This window comes from Podarcis muralis, chromosome 12, assembly GCF_964188315.1.
Source record: "Podarcis muralis chromosome 12, rPodMur119.hap1.1, whole genome shotgun sequence".
NCBI lineage: Eukaryota > Metazoa > Chordata > Lepidosauria > Squamata > Lacertidae > Podarcis > Podarcis muralis.
In genome coordinates, this window is record NC_135666.1 from 7,609,944 (window position 1) to 7,633,545 (window position 23,602).

The window sequence follows — 23,602 nt, forward strand, 5'->3', positions numbered from 1 at the left end:
CAATGAATATTCACACCTGTTTAAAATTTGCCAAAAATTCCCGTTGCCTCCAGAGCTGTCGGAGGGGCTGTTCAGTGAATTTGCATGGAGGAGGGATGTGGGTGGAGCATGTGTGAATTGTGTAGGCAGAGATGAAGACTGGGAGACCAATGGGTAGGTGCATCTGGGTGGGCGTACAAAATATGACTGGGTGCAGGAACCTGCCTCAAGAATCTAGCTCTATAGTCCTGCCACGACTACAGATCTATGAAATCATAGATCTATGGGCCAGGGCATCTATGAAGTCAATAACTTCCCGTGATCTATGGGGCCACAGCTACTACAGATGTTCGCTCTTGTTCAAAAGCAGCATCGCCGCCTGTCACTGAAAAACATCCAAAAACCCAGCAGTGAAAACTGGCCAGGCCTGCTGGCTTGGACCCAGGTCAGTGAGTGCCCAGGATTGTATGCATGCATGCGTCTGATGTCAGCATGCCTGCCCTGGCCAGGGCGCAATTTTGAGAGGGAGTTTGACTGGGCGCCCCCCACAGGGGCTCGCTCATTGGAGTCTGGTTCCAGCACACAACTGGAGTTCTACTCTCGGGTCAAACCTGATCCGGGGGTGGACAGAGCGGAGGAGAGGCACTGGGCTGCCCCCACGACGCAGCAACCAGCTCCCTCATCCCAGCCTCAGCTCCACTCCTATGTCAGGTCTGACCTGGAAGGTGGAGAGAGGAAAGAAAGTCATTGCCGCTCATCTCCTCAGTTGGGCAGCGTGCCCGGCCGGGCCGGGCACAGCGGGCTCCCTCAAGGGCACGCTTGGTGGAAGGATATTCTCTGCAGTTGGGTGTGCTGACATCAGGCGCACTTGCCCCTGTGGCGTGCGTGGCCCCTTCATAGGGAATGTTGTGGGGGCTGGAGCGCACACAGCCCCACACACTTGGCATCTATGATACTGGTATTGATAAATATGCAGGTAAAAGGTAAAGGGACCCCTGACCATTAGGTCCAGTCGCGGACGACTCTGGGGTTGCGGCACTTTACTGGCCAAGGGAGCCGGTGTACAGCTTCCGGGTCATGTGGCCAGCATGACTAAGTTGCTTCTGGCAAACCAGAGCAGCGCACGGAAACGCTGTTTCCTTCCGCTGGAGTGGTACCTATTTATCTACTTGCACTTTGACGTGCTTTCGAACTGCTAGGTTGGCAGGAGCATGGACTGAGCAATGGGAGCTTACTCCATCGTGGGGATTTGAACCGCCGACCTTCTGATCGGCAAGTCCTATCATGTACTGGTGGGAGGTTTTTCCACACACCTGGGGCCGAAGAAGAAGAAGAAGAAGAAGAAGACGAAGAAGAAGAAGAAGAAGAAGAAGAAGAAGAAGAAGTTGTTATTTATACCCCACCCACCTGGCTGGTTTTCCCCAGCCACTCTGGGTGGCTCCCAACAGAATATTAAAAACACAAGTGGTGGTTCACTGCTGCCGCCAGACCTGCCTGAGGCAGCGACCCCACTCTGCCTAATGACTGGGCTGGCCCTATTAAGCCTATGCAATGCACTTAGTCTTGCCTCCCATTGGAACCCTTGCTTGCAATATTTCCATGCAACTGCGCAGCAACCAGGGACACGGTTGCTTCTTCTAGACAGGGGAAGGGTAAATCGAGAGAAAATGGACAGGACGGGTGGGTTAGAGGATCAAATTTTGATGCTTGTGATGCCGTGTGAATGCCCAGAAAAAGTTGTGTGAATAACCTGCACCGATCCCAAAATAAACACCTATCTGGAATCATCCAGAAAGTTGGGCCAACTTTTTCTCCAGCAAACAGGACTGGCTGCCGTATTGATTGTTTGTGAGGCAGGGCTTATGAAAGCAGAAAATCTGAGCTTCTGTGATCTTACTGCTTCAGTTCTCTGTCCTTGCAGGATGCAGCTGACTTTGAATGGGCCATGTGGTTCACTTCCTTCAGAAACTTCATCATCTTTGCCCTCTCTGGGCATGTTCTCTTCGCCAAGATCTGCTCCATGACGACTCCTCAAGTAAGCAAGTACAGTACTCTGGCCCTTTAACGTTAAGTAAGGCTTACAGCACCACCTGCTGGCAGCTTTCTGTTACAAGCAATTGGATCAAACGCTTACGTCTGAAAAGTGTTTCATCTGTGGCTGGATCATAGAATCATAGAATCATAGAGTTGGAATAGACCACAAGGGCCATCGAGTCCAACCCCCTGCCAAGCAGGAAACACCATCAGAGCACTCCTGACATATGGTTGTCAAGCCTCTGCTTAAAGACCTCCAAAGAAGGAGACTCCACCACACTCCTTGGCAGCAAATTCCACTGTCGAACAGCTCTTACTGTCAGGAAGTTCTTCCTAATGTTTAGGTGGAATCTTCTTTCTTGTAGTTTGGATCCATTGCTCCGTGTCCGCTTCTCTGGAGCAGCAGAAAACAACCTTTCTCCCTCCTCTATAGGACACCCTTTTATATATTTGAACATGGCTATCATATCACCCCTTAACCTCCTCTTCTCCAGGCTAAACATGCCCAGCTCCCTTAGCCGTTCCTCATAAGGCATCGTTTCCAGGCCTTTGACCATTTTGGTTGCCCTCCTCTGGACACGTTCCAGTTTGTCAGTGTCCTTCTTGAACTGTGGTGCCCAGAACTGGGCACAGCACTCCAGGTGAGGTCTGACCAGAGCAGAATACAGTGGCACTATTACTTCCCTTGATCTAGATGCTATACTCCTATTGATGCAGCCCAGAATTGCATTGGCTTTTTTAGCCGCCGCATCACACTGTTGGCTCATGTCAAGTTTGTGGTCAACCAAGACTCCTAGAGTACATTTCACATGTACTGCTCTCAAGCCAGGTGTCACCCATCTTGTATTTGTGCCTCTCATTTTTTTTTTATTTTGCAACAAAAATTAACAAAAATTATATGAAGACACACCAGTGGAAATTAAAAGAAAGCTGGAAATGATGGGGATGGAAATAAGAACTGGGGGGAAAGGCATGGGTTAGAATCAATGGTGGATTCTGTAGAAACAACATATAAATATATTCATGTAAATATAATAATGTTGACTCAAGCCTGTCTAAATGTGTTGAACATATTGATCAAAACTGGTCAGCTTAAACTCTCCTATGATAGTTAAATAGGCACACATACACCAGAGCTATCTAGTGAATTAATTTCGAGCAGCCAAAATAAATTTACTTTAGCAGCAATTAAACAAGCAATGTAATCAGTCACAGAAATGGACTTGAGGATCATTGCACTGAATACACCTAGAAACTAGTCATATAGTGAGCAATTTGAGGTGGGTGGGGAATAGGAAGCCTTGAGGGATTCAAGATCCCGGGGAATAAGGCTGCAGTCCTAACTCAACTTACCAGGGAGAAAGCCCTTGTGAATTCATTGGGGTTTATTTCTGAGTAGAGTTGGTTGAGATTGCACTGGAAGCCCCAACTTTAACATAATGCATCATTGCTGTGTACAGATTCTCCTGTAATACTTCAAGGCATGCAAAATGTAGCCATTCTGATCCATGCAAAAAACTATAAACCACAAATGTTCATGTCTGGGCAGTGGAGGGACCTAAACGATACAATACGATAATCTTTATTGTCATTGTCCCATACAGAACAACAAAATTGAAAATCTACATCAGACATTCAGAAACCAACAAGCCTGCTATCCCAGCTATCCCAGCCTGGTTAGCCCCCTAAAAACTCTGATACCCCATAATTAAATACAATATACTCCCATAGAGACTACCTTACACTGCGTTTAAAACCAAAATCGCATTTGGATAGAAACTGTTTCTCAGGCGGCTAGTCCTAGTCTTTATAACCCTGTACCTTCTTCCAGAAGGCAGAAGCTGAAAGAGATCATTTCCGGGGTGCGCACTATCCTGCACTATCTCTGCAGCTTTCTTATGGCACCTGGAAGCATAGATTTGATCCAAGGTGGGAAGAGTGCACCCAGTTATTCTCTCCGCAGTCTTTACAACCCTGGACAACATTGTTTTTCGCCTGAACCGTGCACCTCCCAAACCACACACAGAGACCATAAGTTAATACACCAATGTCTTCAAAGTGTGGCAGGCTTCCTAAGTTCTCCAGAACTCCCCACAAGAAAAGATGTTGCACAAATCAGAGCAGGTGTGCAGAACCTCTGGCTTCCTAGATGTTGCTCCCAGCATCCCCATGTTGGCTGGGGCAGATGGGAGCTGCAGCCGAGCATTATCTGGGAGGAGACAAAGTTTCCAGACCCCTGAAGCAGAGGTTGAGGGGAGCCAGGACAAATGAAAAAGCTGTGCTTCTTTATCCCAGAATCCTAGGTGTGCAACCTGGTATCTGGAGCACTTGGAATAATAACAATTTATTATTTCTACCCCGCCCATCTGGCTGGCTCCCAACAGAATATTAAAAACATGATAAAACATCAAACATTAAAAACTTCTCTAAACAGGGCTGCCTTCAGATGTCTTCTAAAAGTCAGATAGTTGTTTATTTCCTTGACATCTGACGGGAGGGTGTTCCACAGGGCAGGTGCCACCACTGAGAAGGCCCTCTGTCTGGTTCCCTGAAACCTCACTTCTTGCAGTGAAGGAACCGCCAGAAGGCCCTCAGCGCTGGACCTCAGTGTCTGGGCTGATCGATGGGGGTGGAGATGCGAGTGTGTGTGTGTGTGTGTGTGTTTGCACACTATTTTCTCTAATATGAACACTTCATTTTGTGTACATTTTTGGTTGGAGAACTTGAAGGAGTGCAGCTTTTGAAGGACAGTTGTTTTGGGGGAGTGAAAACAAGGGCAGACTGCATTCCAGTGCAGACCAAGCCAAATTTCTCCTCCAAATCCAGAAATGTGTGGTTTTCCCCCTTGGAAATCTGTTTTTGGGGGAGAAAGGGAAACTCCCCATGGGAAGGGAGGCTTCTGCACAGCCAGGAACGTGAGATGAGATCTGAAGGTGCTGCTTAGACGGACGTCTGCAGAGGAAGGTATTCTAGCCCCACAGACCATGAACAAAAGAGAACGGACCACAAAGGCCTGTGACAAAAGTAGACAAAAGGTTATTTCGTTCTCTCACAGCACAGGTCTGTGGTTTACATGGCGTACGGGCTGCTGGCTGTGCTGGGAACAATGGGCAGCACTTACCTGATGATCGTCCTGTCCCACTGCTTGGTCATCTACACCATCTCGCTCGTTAAGCAGAAGTGGCTGTGTTTCATCGCGGGCCTTTGCAGCTTGGCTTCCTTCAAGGTGGAACCGTTCGGCAGCTGGCAGGTATGTCGGTGTGCAGCTACCTCACCTGTCAAAGAGGGACTTGGCTGGCCGAGTCCTCAGGACCAGACCAGGCATGGTCCATGTGGTGGCCTCCAAATGTTCTTGGGCTCCCATCATCCCTGACCATTGGTCAGGCTGGCTGGGGCCAAGGGGAGTTGGAACCCAACAGTCTCTAGAAGGAAGCACATTGGCTGTCTCTGGGTTAGGGGGCTCAAGAGGGTCCAGATCCAAGGCAGGGTCCAAATTACTCGGCCATGGAACTCACTGGGGAAGGCTAAGCAAGTTATTATTGTCTTTCAGCCTAGCCTGCCCCATGGGGCTGGCATTGAGGGGCAATTTGTTGTTGTTGTTGTGTATTGAATTTATATATTGCCCTCGAGATAAGGACAACTGTGACTTTAAAGAAGAATGGGAACTTTTTACAAATTGCCGTATTTTTCACTCTATAAGATGCACCAGACCACAAGACGCACCTAGTTTCTGGAGGAGGAAAACAAGAAAAAAAATATTCTGAATCTCAGAAGCCAGAAGAGCAAGAGAGATCACTGCGCAGTGAAAGCAGTGATCGCGCTTGCTGTTCCGGCTTTTGGGATAGCTGCGCAGCCTGCATTCGCTCCATAAGACGCACACACATTTCCCCTTACTTTTTAGGAGGGGAAAAGTGAATCTTATAGAGCAAAAAATACGGTACTTAAAAAAACAACAAAACGAATTGGACTCCTTGGCAGGTTTTGAATAAACATACACAAATTTATTGATTGTTAACATAATAGATGATTTAAGGATCTCGACAATTTGATAATATGCAGAGAATAATATGTGTTGAAAAATCAGAGAGAGGAGCTGAGGGAAGTCTCAGGGGGGAGGGGGAGGGGGGAAATTGGGGGGGGATGAAAAGGAGATGATGTGTTTTGATAATTTGTTATGTTGAAATTCTTCATAAAAACTATTTTTTTAAAAAGAATTTATATATTGCCCTATACTTGGAGGTCTTAGGGCAGTTCACATAAAAGGATCACAGCATATAAAATAAAAAGCAATAACCCAATAATTATGCCCCCCAAAAGAGCCACATTTTAAAAGGGTATGGGATGCTGATCAGGTCAGCCAAAGGCCTGGTTAAGAAGCAACGTTTTTGCCTGGTGCCTAAAGGTATATAATAAAGTGCCAGGCAAATTTCTTTGGGAATAACATTCCACAGAAGGGGAGCCACTGCAGAGAAGGCCCTTGTGTTGCCACTCTCCGGACCTCTCGTTGGCATCTGCCCTGTCTCAAGAGACGGCGGAGTGTGCCTCCAGGGGTGCAGCCACATCGCTGGAGAATCACGGCGCCAGCTGTGGCTGCAGAGACCAGTAACTCACAGCTGCTGCCTCCTGCGTTGTTTTTGTTGCGTTAGTAGCACCAAAGTGACCTCCCTGGGGCGCAGGTGACCAGACCCCTCTCTCAGCTTTGCTGATATAGCCAAAGAAAAGCAGAGCAAAGAAGCAGAGCCACTCCCAGTTTGGCTATTGGAGTTGCTGGAAGGAGGCAAACAAGGCACCATCCAACCGTCTTAAGGACTTCACTCCAGATTTGTGTAGGCTTTCCTCCTTGGGCTTTTCTTCTCCCGAAGATGTCCTACAAGGCTGCAGATATCAATTGTTCTTTGGGGTTTACTTCTGAAGCCTTTCTTGTGAATGAGTATAATCACAAGAGGTTCAGGATCAGAGTTTTCCTTCTCCTAGATGGGCTCCCTTCCCAGGTTGACAAGCCCCATCTGCCCCTCACTTCCCTCTACAGCTCGGACAAAAACGGCCTTCTTGACTGTTGGACCCACACTTGGTCTCGTCTGCTCAACCCGCCAATGGGGTGGTGTTAATAAGGGATATATTATAATATAAAAGGTAAAGGTAAAGGGACCCCTGACCATTAGGTCCAGTCGTGACCAACTCTGGGGTTGTGGCGCTCATCTCGCTTTATTGGCTGAGGAAGCCGGCGTACAGCTTCCGGGTCATGTGGCCAGCATGACTAAGCCGCTTCTGGTGAACCAGAGCAGCGCACGGAAACGCCGTTTACCTTCCCACTGGAGTGGTACCTATTTATCTACTTGCACTTTGATGTGCTTTCGAACTGCTAGGTTGGCAGGAGCAGGGACCGAGCAACGAGAGGTCATCCCGTCACAGGGATTCGAACCACCGACGTTCTGATCGGCAAGCCCTAGCCTCTGTGGTTTAACCCACAGCACCACCCGTGTCCCATACTATAATATAGCTTCTTCAAAAATATGTTCAGATCAGGGTTGCCTGAAAGATCTAGTGCACAGGGCGAACCGAGAGGTTTCTATGCACCAGACGAGACTCTGAAGCAACCTCGTTTCCTTGGTATATGTGGTAACTATTCTCTTTTGTCCAGAATGGGTTTGTAACAGGAAATTTTGATCTTCAAGATGTTCTCTTTTACGGAGGAACCGGCTTCAGCATTATGCGTGCCATGAGTTTTGCCCTGGAGAACTGCGAGAGGAAGGAAGGCAATTACTCCATCTTCGCCCTCCTGAAATACAATTTCTACCTCCCCTTCTTTTTCTTCGGACCTGTCATGACCTTTGACCGGTTCTATGACCAGGTGGGCTGGATTCACTGTCATGCTCTTTGCTGCTCCTTTCCTAAGTTTAAGGCATGCTACTCCTTTCTTGGACGGGGGGCTGTTGGGCAACCTAGTCAGCTAGCCCTGGTGATCATCATATTGGATGGATTTCCCCCCAAATTGATTTTTGAATTCTGAGTTTATTGTAATTCACGTTTTATGCTGTATTTTATGCTGTTTTTTGTTGTATCAATTAAGTGTTTTAAATTTGTTGTTAGCAGCCCTGAGCCCGGTTTTCTGAACCAGGAAGGGCGGAGTATAAATAAAAAATCATTATTATTATTATACTCCCCAAGACAGTCACTCATGCTACGTGATGTTCTCTCTGGGTCCATGAACAAAGCACACGTCCTTCCATCTCCCCCATTTTCCCTGACCACAGGTGCACATCAGTGAGTTGCGGCGCAAAGACTATGAGATGTGGCACATCTGTGTCCATGCTTTCGTCCATCTTGTGGCCATCATGGCAGTGGATGTCTTTTTCCACTTCTTCTATATCCTGACCCTTCCTTCGGACATGAAGTTTGTCAACCACCTCTCAGATTGGGCGTTGGGTGAGTGAGTCCTCCGTTCTGTGTTCGAGGAATAAAGGAAGCCCCTTTCTTATTTCCTTTCCAGCGTGATTTCCACATAGATCATTCCCACGTGCTCTTAAGATTACTTTCACGGGAGACATTCCAGTAGAATGCAGGGATGGGGAAAAGATGTTGGGAGTGGCCTGCATTTTCATGAGACACCAATTCCAACTTCTCAAACCAATCAGCGAAGTAAAACAAAATTCTCCTTTGAAATTTTCACTTCTCCGAATTTTGCATTGCAGTCCTCACGCCAGATAACATGTGCAAAAATGCATACATTAGCATGCAAAAAAAAGTTTGTATACTAGTCAAAATTGCATACAAAGATGTGTAAAGGTAAAGGGGCCCCTGACCATCAGGTCCAGTCGTGGCCGACTCCTGGGTCACAGCGCTTATCTCACTTTATTGGCCGAGGGAGCCGACGTACAGTTTCAGGGTCATGCAGCCAGCATGACTAAGCCGCTTCTGGCGAACCAGAGCAGGGCACGGAAATGCTGTTTACCTTCCCACCGGAGCGGTACCTATTTATCTACTTGCACTTTGACGTGCTTTTGAACTGCTAGGTTGGCAGGAGCAGGGACCGAGCAACGGGAGCTCACCCCATCGCGGGGATTCGAACCACCAACCTTCTGATCAGCAAGCTCTAGGCTGAGTGGTTTAACCCACAGCGCCACCCATGTCCCACAAAGATCCGTACCTCAGGAGAAATTTGCATTAAATTATGGGTGGATTTTCAGGACGATTTTTTAAAAACAACAACAAAATATATTAAATTTCTGAGCAGATGTGGAGAACTGGATTTAACATATGAAAGACAAGAAACACGGACGACTTTGTCCATCCATAGGTACAGTGGTACCTCGGGTTAAGTACTTAATTCGTTCTGGAGGTCCGTACTTAACCTGAAACTGTTCTTAACCTGAAGCACCACTTTAACTAATGGGGCCTCTCACAGCCGCTGCACCGCTGGAGCACGATTTCTGTTCTCATCCTGAAGCAAAGTTCTTAACCTGAAGCACTATTTCTGGCTTAGTGGAGTGTATAACCTGAAGTGTATGTAACCCAAGGTACCACTGTACATGGAAAGTTGCCTTATACTGAGTCAGGACATTGACCCATATAGCTCAGTCCTGTCTACACTGACGGGCAGTTTTCATATAGGGAGTCTTCCTCTGTCTTACCTGAAGATGCTGAGGACAAAACCTGGGACCTTCTGCATCCAAACCAGTTCCCCCAAATGCTTCACATAGTCCTGTGCCCTTGCTTCCTTGTATGTCAACCTGCTGCCCCTCTCCTTCCTCTTCTGTTCTGCAGCTGGCTTGGCTTACTCCAACCTGGTCTACGACTGGGTAAAAGCTGCAGTGATGTTTGGGGTCATCAACACCATCGCCAGGCTGGATCACCTGGACCCCCCTCAGCCGCCCAAATGCATCACCATGCTCTACGTCTTTGCAGAAACGTGAGTATACCCACCTTTATCTTCACAGTCTCCGATTGCTTGGGAGATTGCCCTGGAGAGGACTTAGGCAGCAGTGGAGAGGCGGGGGGAGACTTTCAGCCTTAGGAACTGCTTCATGGGGGCAAAACCTGCCTGAGATGAGATGCTGTGATCATTAGGCCTGACCGCTCCTGCGCAGATCCTGTTTTTGCTAATAAAGAGTTAACTATGTCCCACACAAATGGACGCGGATGGTGCTGTGGGTTAAACCACAGAGCCTAGGACTTGCCGATCAGAAGGTCGGTGGTTCGAATCCCCGCGATGGGGTGAACTCCCGTTGCTCAATCCCTGCTCCTGCCAACCTAGCAGTTTGAAAGCTCGTCAATTAAAACACTTAATTGTAATACAATGGTACCTGTGGATGCGAATGGGATCCATTCCGGAGCCCCGTTCACATCCCGAAGTGAATGTAACCCGTGTCCACACGTCTTCACGTGTGCAGGTCATGTTTCGTCGCTTCCACGCATGCACGTGACGTCATTTTGAGCGTCTGTGCATGTGCGCGCGGCAAAACCCAGAAGTAACACACTCTGTTACTTCCAGGTCGCCATGGAGCGCAACCCAAAAATATTCTACCTGAAGCGTATTTTTCCCAAGGTATGACTGTACTATATAGAAGCAGCATAAAATACAGTATAAGCACGAATAACAATAAAATTCAAACTTCAAAAATCGATTGGGGGGAAATCCATCCAATAAACATTATATAGGGCTAGCTGGCTGAATTGGTCCTACTTGGGCCAGCGAGGAGGCCAGAGGAGAATTAGCTGTGGGGTCTCAGAGCGAGTGATCTTCATAAAAGGGGAGGGGGAGGGAAGAGAAGGGAAATAAAAGATCAGGGTGAATTCAAATTAAAGGCCAGGCGGAATAGCTCTGTCTTACAGGCCTGACGGAAGGAGGTTAAGTCCTGCAGGGCCCTAGTCTCCTGGGACAGAGCATCCCACCAGGTTGGAGCCATCACTGAAAAGGCCCTAATCTAGTCCAGCCCCTTGCAACACAGGAATCCCACCCAATGTGGCATTCGAACCCAGGACCCTGAGAGTAAGAGTCTCATTCTCTGCCGACTGAGCTTGAGCTCTTTGCTTTCAAGGGGAATCCAAACACTATGGAAAATGTAAAACCATTTCCAGTCCCCCCCCCCTCAAAAAAAATTAGTCAATGAAAATGCAGCAGCAACAGTCAATAAAACAAAGCCATTGAACAGCCATCGGAAAAATAAATAGACTTTTGAACCCCTTGCATGAACACACACAAACCTTGTTTCTAAGAGGGACAGTTCAGAGCTTTCCTCTTGAAAATAAAAATCTCATTTCCCCAATAACTCTAAATCCACTGTTTGCTTCTATGGTATTGCTGGGCTTTTCATTGCCTTTGGTATTTTTATATTCTTCTGACTGGCTTTGAAAGGCACCTTGAACTGTGGAAGAGGCAGCATTTAAAGGCACACTTGAGAACCGTGAAAGATTCCTTGCCGTATATATTGTTTAGACAGGCCTTTGAAACATGGAAGTTTCTCTTTCTTAACCGATCAGTATTTATTGAGGTTTTCAACGATGTTTTTACAGAGGCCTTATGCTGATATTATTCTTGCATGCTGTGTGGCGCCTGGATTTTTTAAAAAATGAAAGCGTGAATTATAAATTGGTAAATAAATAAAATAAAATCTGGTGTAACTTCACCCATGGGCTTAGAGCACTTTGCAGCAACCATGTGCCTTGGAGGGAATAGATGTGGAATCAGGGGCAACAAATAAAGCAAAAGCTTGTTTTTTAATCTAACTTTTGCATTTGTCTCGCAGGCACTTTGACAGAGGGATTAATGACTGGCTATGCAAGTAAGTTTCCTTTCCGGCGATGGCACTTAATGTTTCTTGAGGTCCCTGGGAGATTTCCTGCTCTCATAACAAACTATTCACAGACGGTGGTGGAGAAATGAGGGAATATTCATCTAGTGCCCGCCATTTCCACCTAATAATAATAATTTATTATCTATACCCTGCCCATCTGGCTGGGTTTCCCCAGCCACTCTGGGCGGCTTCCAACAGAACACTAAAATACAATAACCTATTAAACTTTAAAAGCTTCCCTAACCAGGGCTGTCTTCAGATGTCTTCTAAAAGTCTGGTAGTTGTTGTTCTCTTTGACATCTGAGGGGAGGGCGTTCCACAGGGCGGGTGCCACTACCGAGAAGGCCCTCTGCCTGGTTCCCTGTAACTTGGCTTCTCGCAGCGAGGGAACCGCCAGAAGGCCCTCAGCTCTGGACCTCAGTGTCCGGGCAGAAAGATGGAGGTGGAGACGGTCCTTCAGGTATACTGGACCGAGGCCGTTTAGGGCTTTAAAGGTCAGCACCAACATTTGAATTGTGTTCGGAAACGTACTGGGAGCTAGTGTAGGTCTTTCAAGACTGGTGTCATATGGTCTCGGCAGCTGCTCCCAGTCACCAGTTTAGCTGCCGCATTCTGGATTAGTTGTAGTTTCCGGGTCACCTTCAAAGGTAGACCAACGTAGAGTGCATTGCAGTAGTCCAAGTGGGAGATAACCAGAACATGCACCACCCTGGCTAGACAGTCTGTGGGCAGGGAGGGTCTCAGTCTGCGTACCAGATGGAGCTGATAAACAGCTGCCCTGGACACAGAATTGACCTGTGCCTCTATGGACAGCTGTGAGTCCAGAATGACTCCCAGGCTGTGCACCTGGTCCTTCAGGTCCTTATCAAATCATAGAATTGTCAACTTCAGGTTCTACCCTCTGGAGCAGCAGAAAAGAAGCTTATTCCATCTTGGGGACATGAAACCTCGAGCCAACCTTCTCACTGTGTGTGTGTGTGCTTTGACTCCTAGGTACGTCTACGATTATATCGGGGGCAATCACGACAACATCTTGAAGGAGCTGGTAGCCACCATCGCAACCTTTCTTGTGACCACCATCTGGCTTGGTCCTTGCGAAATAGTTTACATCTGGTCCATCTGCAACTGCTTTGGCCTCAATTTTGAGCTGTGGGTGCAGCAGTTCTTTCAGCTGAAGCCGTTTGCTGCCATTGAGGTATAAGTGTTGGTCCTTAATGCATTGCTAGATCCTTAAGGCCTGCTGGGCTGAGGGTGGGGATCCCTCCAGATGTTATTGTGTTACATGTGTGCAGCCAACACTAGCATATGTTCGTAGACACATTGCAGAGAGGTTAAAGATCTTTTACTGGCGTTACGGCATACACTTGTCATCTTTTTCTTCTTTGGCGATCCCTCATAGCCGAGTAAGATTGTCTTCCATAAACACGGTTTTAACAGTGAGTCCGTAAGTGACTGTGGAGGCCAATTTTGGATCCACACGTCCTTCCACAGTGGGGACATTGGATTCCGGGTGGGAGTTGATCGCGGTGTGGATTTGCCAAGTGTGCCTTCCTCTTAGCACGTTTCTCCCTTGCGTTCTGAGTTCAAGTGCCTTTGAAGCCCATGACACCTTCAGTAAAGGCTCTTCTCCAACTGGAGCGCTCGTAGGCCAGTGTTTCCCATTTGGCGGTGTCTATACTACATTTTTTTAAAGATTTGCCTTGACACAGTCTTTAAACCGTTTTTGTTGACCACCAGCATTACGCTTTCCATTTTTAAATTCGGAATAGAGTAGTTGTTTTGGAAGACAATAATCAGGCATCCGCACAACATGACCAGTCCAACGAAGTTGATGTTGAGGAATCATTGCTTCAACACTGGTGATCTTCGCTTCTTCCAGTATACTGGCATTAGCTCACATGTCTTCCCAAGTGATGTGTAACATTTTTCGGAGACACTGTTGATGGAATCCTTCGAGGAGTTGGAGATGACGTTTATAAGTGGATATACTTGTTATGGATGTGTGTTAACCCTTAACCTTATGCCCACGAGAAACTCTCACACAAGTCTCTTCCCCCGGGCAGGCCAGAATGTCGGAGGCAATGTCTCGGCGGATCAGGGGCTTCTTTGGAGCAGCCAACTTCTGGGCTATCGTCCTATACAACATCCTTGCCCTCAATAGCCTCGAATTCGCCATTCTCGTCGCCACGAGAATTCTCCAAACAGGTAGCGTTCCTCCGGCAGAGTGGGCCCAACCCCTTTCGATGGGCTGAAAACCATATTTACCATGGCTGTACCCATTAGCCAGCTTACATAACAAACCTACTAGAGACACAGATCGATATTTGGAATTCCTCGGCCTCTTGACCTCCTTACTTATCTCCAGTAGCACACATTACTTCTTCTGTCCCTGGTCCCTGTGTGGGGCGTCCTAGGCTCTTCCATCCTCCCCATAAAACTCTGCCTCAGAACTGGGTTAAGAGTATGAGGGACCTCAGGCTAACACAGCCTTCCTCAGCCTTGGGCCCCCAGATGTTGTTGGACTACAACTCCCATCATCCCTGACCACTGGTAGCAAGGGATGATGGAATTTGTAGTCCAGCAACATCTGGGGGCCCAAGTGTGAGAAAGGTGGGGCTAAAAGAAGGGGAGGGGTGGGGAACCTCAGGCTCAGGGTCCAAATGTGCCCCCTCAAAAACCTCTCTCTGTCTGTCCCTCAGGACTTCTCCCCAGCCACACCTCTCACTGTCCCTGCTCCACATCCTGAGTGTTTTTGCCTACCTGGAATTTGTCCTTGAACTCTGAGCATGCCTTTTGGGCCAAGGGTGGAAGGTGCATGTGAGCATGTACAGAGAGGGAATGACTGCTAAACCAGTCTAAAACTGTGGCCCAGATAGGCTCATTCTCTCATAACATTCCAGTTCCTCAACAGATGCTATCTGGCCAGCTACGAGAAATCTGCCCTGTGGCCATGTTGATCTCTTCTCCTTCGCTCTCCTCCTCAGGTTTCCCCCTCAGCACATTATCCATCTGGTTCATCACTTACTGCGGTGTGCAGCTGATCAAGGAGAGAGAACGCTTCCTGGCTCTCCAGGAGGAGAAAGGAGACAAGGACAAGACAGAGTAAAGGAGAGGGAGAGAGGCCAGCCCGCAAAATGGCCGCCGCGGCTTTTTGACACGCTAGGCCAAAGTGCCTGACCCCTCCGCCCTGAGGGCCTGTATGCTGCCACGAAGATCTCCTGTAGCCACGTACAAGCTCACCTGTGTAATGAACTCCTTTCCCTATTTAAATTAAAAAAAGATATTTTCTATAAGACTCAAACACAAGGGCTGCCAAGTTATTTCTGTAAAGAGCCGCTGTGTTGTGAGTGTGCCGTGATTCAGACCTCGCCGTTCTTTGGGAGCACCTCTCATCTATGGCCAGCTTCTGGCTCTGCGGGAAGGTTGCATATTGTCACAAACCATTAAATAGTAGGTAATATAGAGGAAGTCCGGGACACGGCTAGCGCTGTGGGTTAAACCACAGAGCCTAGGACTTGCCGATCAGAAGGTCGGCGGTTCGAATTCTCGTGACAGTGTGAGCTCCCGTTGCTCGGTCCCTGCTCCTGCCAACCTAGCAGTTTGAAAGCACGTCAAAGTGCAAGTAGATAAATAGGTACCGCTCCGGCGGGAAGGTAAATTGCTTTCCGTGCGCTGCTCTGGTTCGTCAGAAGCGGCTTAGTCATGCTGGCCACATGACCCAGAAAAACTGTCTGCGGAAGCGGACAAACGCCGGCTCCCTCGGCCTGTAAAGCAAGATGAGCGCCGCAACCCCAGAGTCGTCCACAACTGGACCTAACGGTCAGGGGTCCCTTTACCTTTACATAGGTATCTAGAAGACCTGAATAATAGGGACATGGGTGGCGCTGTGGTTTAAACCACTGAGCTTCTTGGACTTGCTGATTGAAAGGTTGGCTGTTCGAATCCCCGTGACAGGGTGAGCTCCCGTTTCTCGGTCCCTGCTCCTGCCCACCTAGCAGTTCGAAAGCACGCCAGTGCAAATAGATAAATAGGTACCGTTCCGGTGGGAGGGTAAACGGCCTTTCCGTGCGCTGCTCTGGTTCGCCAGAAGCGGCTTAGTCATGCTGGTTGCATGACCCGGAAGCTGTATGCCGGCTCCCTCGGCCAATAAAGCGTGATAATTGCTGCAACCCCAGAGTCGGCCATCACTGGACCTAATGGTCAGGGGTCCCTTTACTTCTGTAGGAGAAGGTATATGCAGTGGTTCCTCAGGTTACATACACTTCAGGTTACAGACTCCGCTGTCGCAGAAATAGTACCTCAGGTTAAGAACTTTGCTTCAGGATGAGAACAGAAATCGTGCTCCGGTGGCGCAGCAGCAGCAGGAGACCCCATTAGCTAAAGCGGTGCTTCAGGTTAAGAACAGTTTCAGGCTAAGAATGGACCTCCGAAACGAATTAAGTACTTAACCTGAGGTATCACTGTAGAGGAAAGAGCGACCTGTTTTGTTTAGGTTCAGCTCGGGGCTTCCCAGGGGTCTAGCCATAGCCATAGCCCCAGGAACATGATTTTGAGATGGTGCGAACTAAGCACGGATCCCCGTCCCACCTTGTCTGCTGCCGGGGGCCTCTGGCCCCGAAGCCTGGCCTCACCTTGCTACCACGCTCCAGCTCCCCTTGCTGAATGGCCTCCTGGCCAGCAGGCCCTCCAAGTGCCCCTATATTCCAGGGGCATCCTTTATTTAGAGAAGCCGTCCCAGTTTCTGATAAGATCCCGGAATGTCCCGCTTTTCCTTAGGACGTCTCTACTTCCATAGGAGAAATGTTGGAGGGTATGGAGTTATCCGACCCCCGAGCCGTCTGAAGGCAATCCTGTATAAGGAAGTTTAATGTTTTGTTATGTTTTTATATATGTTGGAAGCCTCCCAGAGTGGCTGGGGCAACCCAGTAAGGTGTGTGGGGTATAAATAGTAAACTTAGCATTATGGAATGGGACGTCCCTGTTTTCATCTGAGAACTGTTGGAGGGTATGGGCCAGTGTTGGGGGGATGTATCAAGGGCTGCGTTGGCCGACTGGGCTCCCCACTGTGTGGGCAGGTGGCATAGCGTGGCCCCATAAACCCTCTCTGCCCTGTGTCTGCCTGGTAGTGTAAGCGGCGAGGGCTGGGCTGGTGCGACGGGTTTTGTTCACCCTCTGTGCCCTGCCCCGGGCACCAGCAAAGGACGCAATGCCACTGGGGCTTTCCATAGAGGCATCGGGTTAGCTACTGTGAAATGAGGATGCTGAATTAGATGGGCCTCCGGGTTGATCCAGCAGGCTATTTTTATGTTCTAATCGAACGAAAATTCAGAGCTTTTTCTTCAGCAAGAACTCAGTTCCAACAGTGTTCAGGTGGGAGTCATTGACATTTATACCCCGCCCATCTGGCTGGGTTTCCCCAGCCACTCTGGGCGGCTTCCAACAAAATATTAAAATACAATAGTCTGTTAAACATTAAAAACTTCCCTAAACAGGGCGGCCTTCAGATGTCTTCTAAATGTCAGGTAGTTGTTTTTCTCTTTGACATCTAAGGGGAGGCCATTCCACAGGGCGGGCGCTACCATTGAGAAGGCCCTCTGCCTGGTTCCCTGGCTTCTCGCAGCAAGGGAACCGGCAGAAGGCCCTCGGAGCTGGACCTCAGTGTCTGGGCATAATGATGGGAGTGGAGACGCTCCTTCAGGTATACTGGACCGAGGCCGTTTATAAGAGAACAGGGGATGCGCTCCTCTTTTTCTAGAAAAAGAACACTGCAAAGAAGTATTGTTTGGGGAGGGGTGTATGAAGAAAGCTCTCACACACATCCGCTCATCTGACAAACTTGACCCATGAGGGGTGGCAGAGATAATTTGCCACTGTCTGTCCTTGGCTCTGATGCCACCTACTGTCGGTCTCCTTGCCTTCCACCCACCACTAATTATAAAGAACACTTCCAAGTTCATGTTCTCCTCTTTTTTGAAAAAATCTCCTAAATCGCTGCCTTCACCCTGAAGATGATGACACTGAAGGCTGTTGCTGCCCCTTCTCCCAAACCTTCAGAGTCGAATGGTCATTTCCTCCGTCAGGGAAACTGAGTCATCCAGTCCCTGGTGTTGAAGTCATGGGACCACTTGGTGGCCTCTGCCATGACGCATCAATAAAAGCCCGACGATGACGAATGGATTCCACGCCCCGTTCCAGAAGAACTAGCTGTCCCTCCACAATGCGGCTAAATTTAAACCGGGAGCTGAGCTTTCTGGAATGCTACAGAAGGCTCTAAAGTTAGATACCATCAGAAGGAAGTGCAACTCGCTGAACAGGCAGAATGACCGATTGGGCGGGCAAGTCTTCCATCTCACACGGTTGCAGCCTCTTCCCAGCAACAGAGATTAAAGGTCTTCGTTGGGGTTAGCCCAGCTAATTAGGAACTAATTGGGCTTTAGCGAAACACTCCAACTTCAAACCATGAGATGTCAAACTGGTTTGTTTCTGCTAGCCATGGTTTTAGGGTTCAACTATAGCACTACAGTCATACCTCATGTTACGTTTGCTTCAGGTTGAGTGTTTTCAGGTTGCGTCCTGTGGCGACCCAGAAGTACCGGAAAGGGTTACTTCTGGGTTTCGCCGCTCGCACATGCGCAGATGCGCAAAATGACATCACACGCATGGGGAGAAGCGGCGAATCGCGACCAACGCAGATGAGGGTTGCATTCTGCTCATGTTGCGAACGGGCCTCCAGAATGGATCCTGTTCGCAACCAGAGGTACCACTGTATTACATTATTTTTTATTATTGATTTATTCCCTACCCTTTTTCCCTGACAGGGACTCAAGGCAGCTTTCAGATCAGCTAAAAACATAGGGGCAGGGGAACCAATGATAAAAACAATTAAACATTAATATAATTAAAACCATATAATAATAATACTTTATTATTTATACCCCACCCATCTGGCTGGGTTTCCCCAGTCACTCTGGGCGGCTTCCAACAAAATACTAAAAACACAATAAAAGATCAGACATTAAAAGCTTCCCTAAATGGTGCTGGAGTAGACTCTTGAGAGTCCCATGGACTGCAAGAAGATCAAACCTCTCCATCCTTAAGGAAATCAGCCCTGAGTGCTCACTGGAAGGACAGATCGTGAAGCTGAGGCTCCAATACTTTGGCCACCTCATGAGAAGAGAAGACTCCCTGGAAAAGACCCTGATGTTGGGAAAGATGGAGGGCACAAGGAGAAGGGGGCGACAGAGGACGAGATGGCTGGACAATGTTCTCGAAGGTACCAGCATGAGTTTGACCAAACTGCGGGAGGCAGTGGAAGACAGGAGTGCCTGGCGTGCTCAGGTCCAGGGGGTCACGAAGAGTCGGACATGACTAAATGACTAAACAACAAACAGGGCTGATTTCAGATGCCTTCGAAAAGTCAGATAGTTGATTATTTCCTTGACATCTGGTGGGCTGGCTTTCCACAGGGCGGGGGCCACCATCGAGAAGGCCCTCTGCCTGGTTCCCTGTAACTTCACTTCTCGCAGTGAGGGAACCGCCAGAAGGCCCTCGGCGCTGGATCTCAGTATCTGGGCTGAACGATGGGGGTGGAAACGCTCCTTCAGGTATACTGGGCCGAGGCCGTTTAGGGCTTTAAAGGTCAGCATCAAGACATTGAATTGTGCTTGGGAACGTTGTTGTTGTTTAGTCGTTTAGTCGTGTCCGACTCTTCTCTTCTCATGAGGTGGCCAAAGTCTTGGAGCCTCAACTTCACGATCTGTCCTTCCAGTGAGCACTCAGGGCTGATTTCCTTAAGAATGGATAGGTCTGATCTTCTTGCAGTCCACGGGACTCTCAAGAGTCTCCTCCAGCACCAGAATTCAAAAGCATCCATTCTTGTTGTTGTTGTTTAGTCGTTTAGTCGTGTCCGACTCTTCTCTTCTCATGAGGTGGCCAAAGTATTGGAGCCTCAACTTCACGATCTGTCCTTCCAGTGAGCACTCAGGGCTGATTTCCTTAAGAATGGATAGGTTTGATCTTCTTGCAGTCCACAGGACTCTCAAGAGTCTCCTCCAGCACCATAATTCAAAAGCATCAATTCTTCAGCGATCAGCCTTCTTTATGGTCCAGCTCTCACTTCCATACATCACTACTGGGAAAACCATGGCTTTAACTATACAGACCTTTGTTGGCAAGGTGATGTCTCTGCTTTTTAAGATGCTGTCTAGGTTTGTCATTGCTTTTCTCCCAAGGAGCAGGCGTCTTTTAATTTCGTGACTGCTGTCACCATCTGCAGTGATCATGGAGCCCAAAAAAGTAAAATCTCTCACTGCCTCCATTTCTTCTCCTTCTATTTGCCAGGAGGTGATGGGACCAGTGGCCATGATCTTCGTTTTTTTGATGTTGAGCTTCAGACCATATTTTGCGCTTGGGAACGTACTGGGAGCCAATATAGGTCTTTCAGAAACGGTGTTATGTGGTCCCGGCAGCCACTCCCAATCACCTGGATTAGTTGTAGTTTCTGGGTCACCTTCAAAGGTAGCCCCATGCAGAGCACAAACATGAAAGATCTCTTAGAATCAAATGGATAATTGTAATAAAAACAACATGGCGCCAGCCCTTTCACTGAACGCAGTTGCTTCCCAAAAGCCTGTTGGAAGAAGTTCTTCACCAGGTGGCAGAAAGACAGCAAGGAGGGAGCCAGTCTGGTTTCTCTAGGCAGAGAGTTCCAAAGTCTAGGAGAAGCCACCACCGAGAAGGCCCTAAATGGCATGGAAATGTGGTTAATCGACAAAGAGGAATGAAGGAGTCCCATCGCACCCGCGTGGCTGTGCAGTGTGGATCTCACACATTAATTTGCCATCCTTTGCAGCTGATGGGGTGACAGGGACATTTGAGAGATTAAAGAGCTCATCAGATGTTAAGTCCCCTTGCAAAGGGGCAAATTAATGCAGATGGGAAAATATAATCCACAGAGAGGATTAAGAACATGGCTTGGAGCCGAGACAATGTGCTGCTCTGGAAAGACCTGCTAACCCTTTGTTTGCCAAAAAATGAAAAAGGCAAGGGGAGGACAGGCTGGATTATGAATTCCAGCTGTTGCCCCAGACTACACTTGACTAATCAGGGCATCTGTTTACTGAGAGCCAATGTGGTGCAGTGGTTAAAGTGTTGGACTAGGACCTGGGAGAACAGGGTTCAAATCCCCACTTGGCCACAAAGCTCGCTGGGCGACATTAGGGCCAGTCACTGCCTCTCAGCCTTAATCTACCTCACAGGGCTGTTGTGGGGTTTAAATGGGGAGGGGGAGAACCCTTTTGGAGAAAAAAGGTGAGATATAAATGCAATAAAATAAATAATACTCTGTCAAGGACACCCAAATCCGCTCCACTTAATGTCCCCAACTCAGAGGGAGGTGTGTACATATATTAAATTTCCTTGCAAAACATCTTTTGAGACGCAGCTTTGAAAAAAACAAACAAACCCCAAGCCCCTGGGATTTTGAAAATAACCATCTTATTTAGCTATCCACCATGTCAGTTGTCAGCCTCGAATTCTGACTGCCAAACAGGCCCGGGTGTCATCAGCATATTGTACTACACATCATCATCATCATAATGCAATATGTAAATGTCTAGTAAAGTTTCCCGTTAATTAACGGCATAAAAGCTGAAAGATATCCTAAGCTATTAGTGGAACGGTATTGTTGTTGTTCAGTCGTTTAGTCGTGTCCGACTCTTCGTGACCCCACGGACCAGAGCACGCCAGGCACTCCTGTCTTCCACTGCCTCCCACAGTTTGGACAACTCATGCTGGTAGCTTCGAGAACACTGTCCAGCCATCTCGTCCTCTGTCGTCCCCTTCTCCTTGTGCCCTCCATCTTTCCCAGCATCAGGGTCTTTTCCAGGGAGTCTTCTCTTCTCATGAGAAGTCTTGGAGCCTCAGCTTCAGGATCTGTCCTTTCAGTGAGCACTCAGGGCTGATTTCCTTCAGAATGGAGAGGTTTGATCTTCTTGCAGTCCATGGAACTCTCATGGGAGTCTCCTCCAGCACCAGAATTCAAAAGCATCTATTCTTCAGCGATCAGCCGCCTTTATGGTCCAGCTCTCACTTCCATACATCACTACTGGGAAAACCTTAGCTTGAACTATACGGACCTTTGTCGGCAAGGTGATGTCTCTGCTTTTTAAGATGCTGGGAACGGTATTACCCGAGCATTAAAATTTTGGCTGGATTTTCAGCATTTCAGCATTTCAGACTCTCAAATCCATAAATCTTTATGGTATTCTTGGATTTACATCTTGTCTTTGCTCTACAGAAATCAAGGCAGCGCTGAGAGTTCGTCCTCCCCATGATCTTCACAACAGCCTTGTGAGGTAGATTTGGGTGAAGCAGGATGTGGGCCCAGGACCCAAGCGAGCACCATGCCTGAGTGGATATTGAATAAGCTATATCTAGGCAGCTGTGAACGCTTGGGACAAAGCGATATAAATATTATAGTCCCAGCAGGACTTGCTTCCTTTAGTGTCAGTTGGCCACTAACAATCATTCCACATATTTCTGAAAACAGAGGGTATTGCCAGTGCTTATGTGTCCAAAATGCTACAACCAACAAGCAAGAGGGATACACCTGCAGCTTTGCGGGTACCCTCAAAGTCTGCTGAAGTACATAAAGGGAATCCTGACTGGCTATTTGGGGGGCAGGGTGTGTAAAAGCAAGAGGGATGGGTAATCTGAAGGAGCGTCTCCACCCCCATCGTTCTACCCAGACACTGAGGTCCAGCACCGAGGGCCTTCTGGCGGTTCCCTCCCTGCGAGAAGCCAAGTTACAGGGAACCAGGCAGAGGGCCTTCTCGGTGGTGGCACCCGCCCTGTGGAACGCCCTACCACCAGATGTCAAGGAGATAAACAACTACCAGACTTTTAGGAGACAAGTGAAGGCAGCCCTGTTTAGGGAAGCTTTTAATGTTTGATGCATTACTGTATTTTAATATTTTGTTGGAAGCCGCCCAGAGTGGCTGGGGAAGCCCAGCCAGATGGGTGGGGTATAAATAATAAATTATTATTATGGAGTGTAGCATCCTGAGGCAGGGCGTGGCTGGCTGACCGGAATACTAAGCAGAAGTGCTTCATACTGCAACATTTTGCAGAGCCAGTGTGGTGTAGTGGTTAAGAGCGGTAGTCACGTAATCTGGGTAACCGGGTTCGCGTCTCCGCTCCTCCACATGCAGCTGCTGGGTGACCTTGGGCCAGTCACACTTCTTTGAAGTCTCTCAGCCCCACTCACCCCACAGAGTGTTTGTTGTGGGGGAGGAAGGGGAAGGAGAATGTTAGCCGCTTTGAGACTCCTTAAAGGGAGTGAAAGGCGGGATATCAAATCCAAACTCTTCTTCTTCTTCATTTTGTTGCTGTTCCCAGTGACAAAATGAGCAGTCAAGTCCTGCTAATATGGTGGAAATGCCAGAAATAAGGCTTATGATCTCAGTGTTCTGTGTGGGGGAAATATGAAGCCAGGAGCAGGATGGGGGGTGAAATCTGAACAAAATGAAACTCATCCTCTGTTCGAAGCTATCTGGAATAGGCTGCTAAAAGGTTTCTGGTTTGGTGTGATGGGTATGGTGGTCCTCACCTTAGGGACTAGCAGCTTGCCTGTTCCCCCATCTGTTCACTTGTAAACAAAAAGTTTGTTGCCAAGGGCCCCATAACACAACCGCACTTGCTCCTGACGAGGAGACGAATCCTGCGTACGGCTGCCTATGGAACAGCCGGTCACTTGAGGGAACACGGCTCAAACAACGATGTACATGTGAATAAAT

General features: G+C 48.2%; 1 protein-coding gene across 3 annotated transcripts in view; it reads left to right on the forward strand.

Moving 5' to 3' along the window:
* Positions 1 to 15,107, forward strand: part of HHATL (hedgehog acyltransferase like) — a 29,672-nt gene extending 14,565 nt beyond the window's left edge. For all 3 annotated transcript variants that reach the window (XM_028751161.2, XM_028751160.2, XM_028751162.2), the window contains 9 exons: positions 1,901 to 2,014; positions 5,069 to 5,263; positions 7,655 to 7,864; positions 8,268 to 8,439; positions 9,778 to 9,922; positions 11,760 to 11,795; positions 12,801 to 13,002; positions 13,871 to 14,012; positions 14,792 to 15,107. In XM_028751161.2, coding sequence (XP_028606994.2) covers positions 1,901 to 2,014; positions 5,069 to 5,263; positions 7,655 to 7,864; positions 8,268 to 8,439; positions 9,778 to 9,922; positions 11,760 to 11,795; positions 12,801 to 13,002; positions 13,871 to 14,012; positions 14,792 to 14,913 — 1,338 coding nt within the window. In that variant the 3' untranslated portion in view covers positions 14,914 to 15,107. The remainder of the gene's footprint in view (positions 1 to 1,900; positions 2,015 to 5,068; positions 5,264 to 7,654; positions 7,865 to 8,267; positions 8,440 to 9,777; positions 9,923 to 11,759; positions 11,796 to 12,800; positions 13,003 to 13,870; positions 14,013 to 14,791) is intronic.
* Positions 15,108 to 23,602: the final 8,495 nt, after the last annotated feature.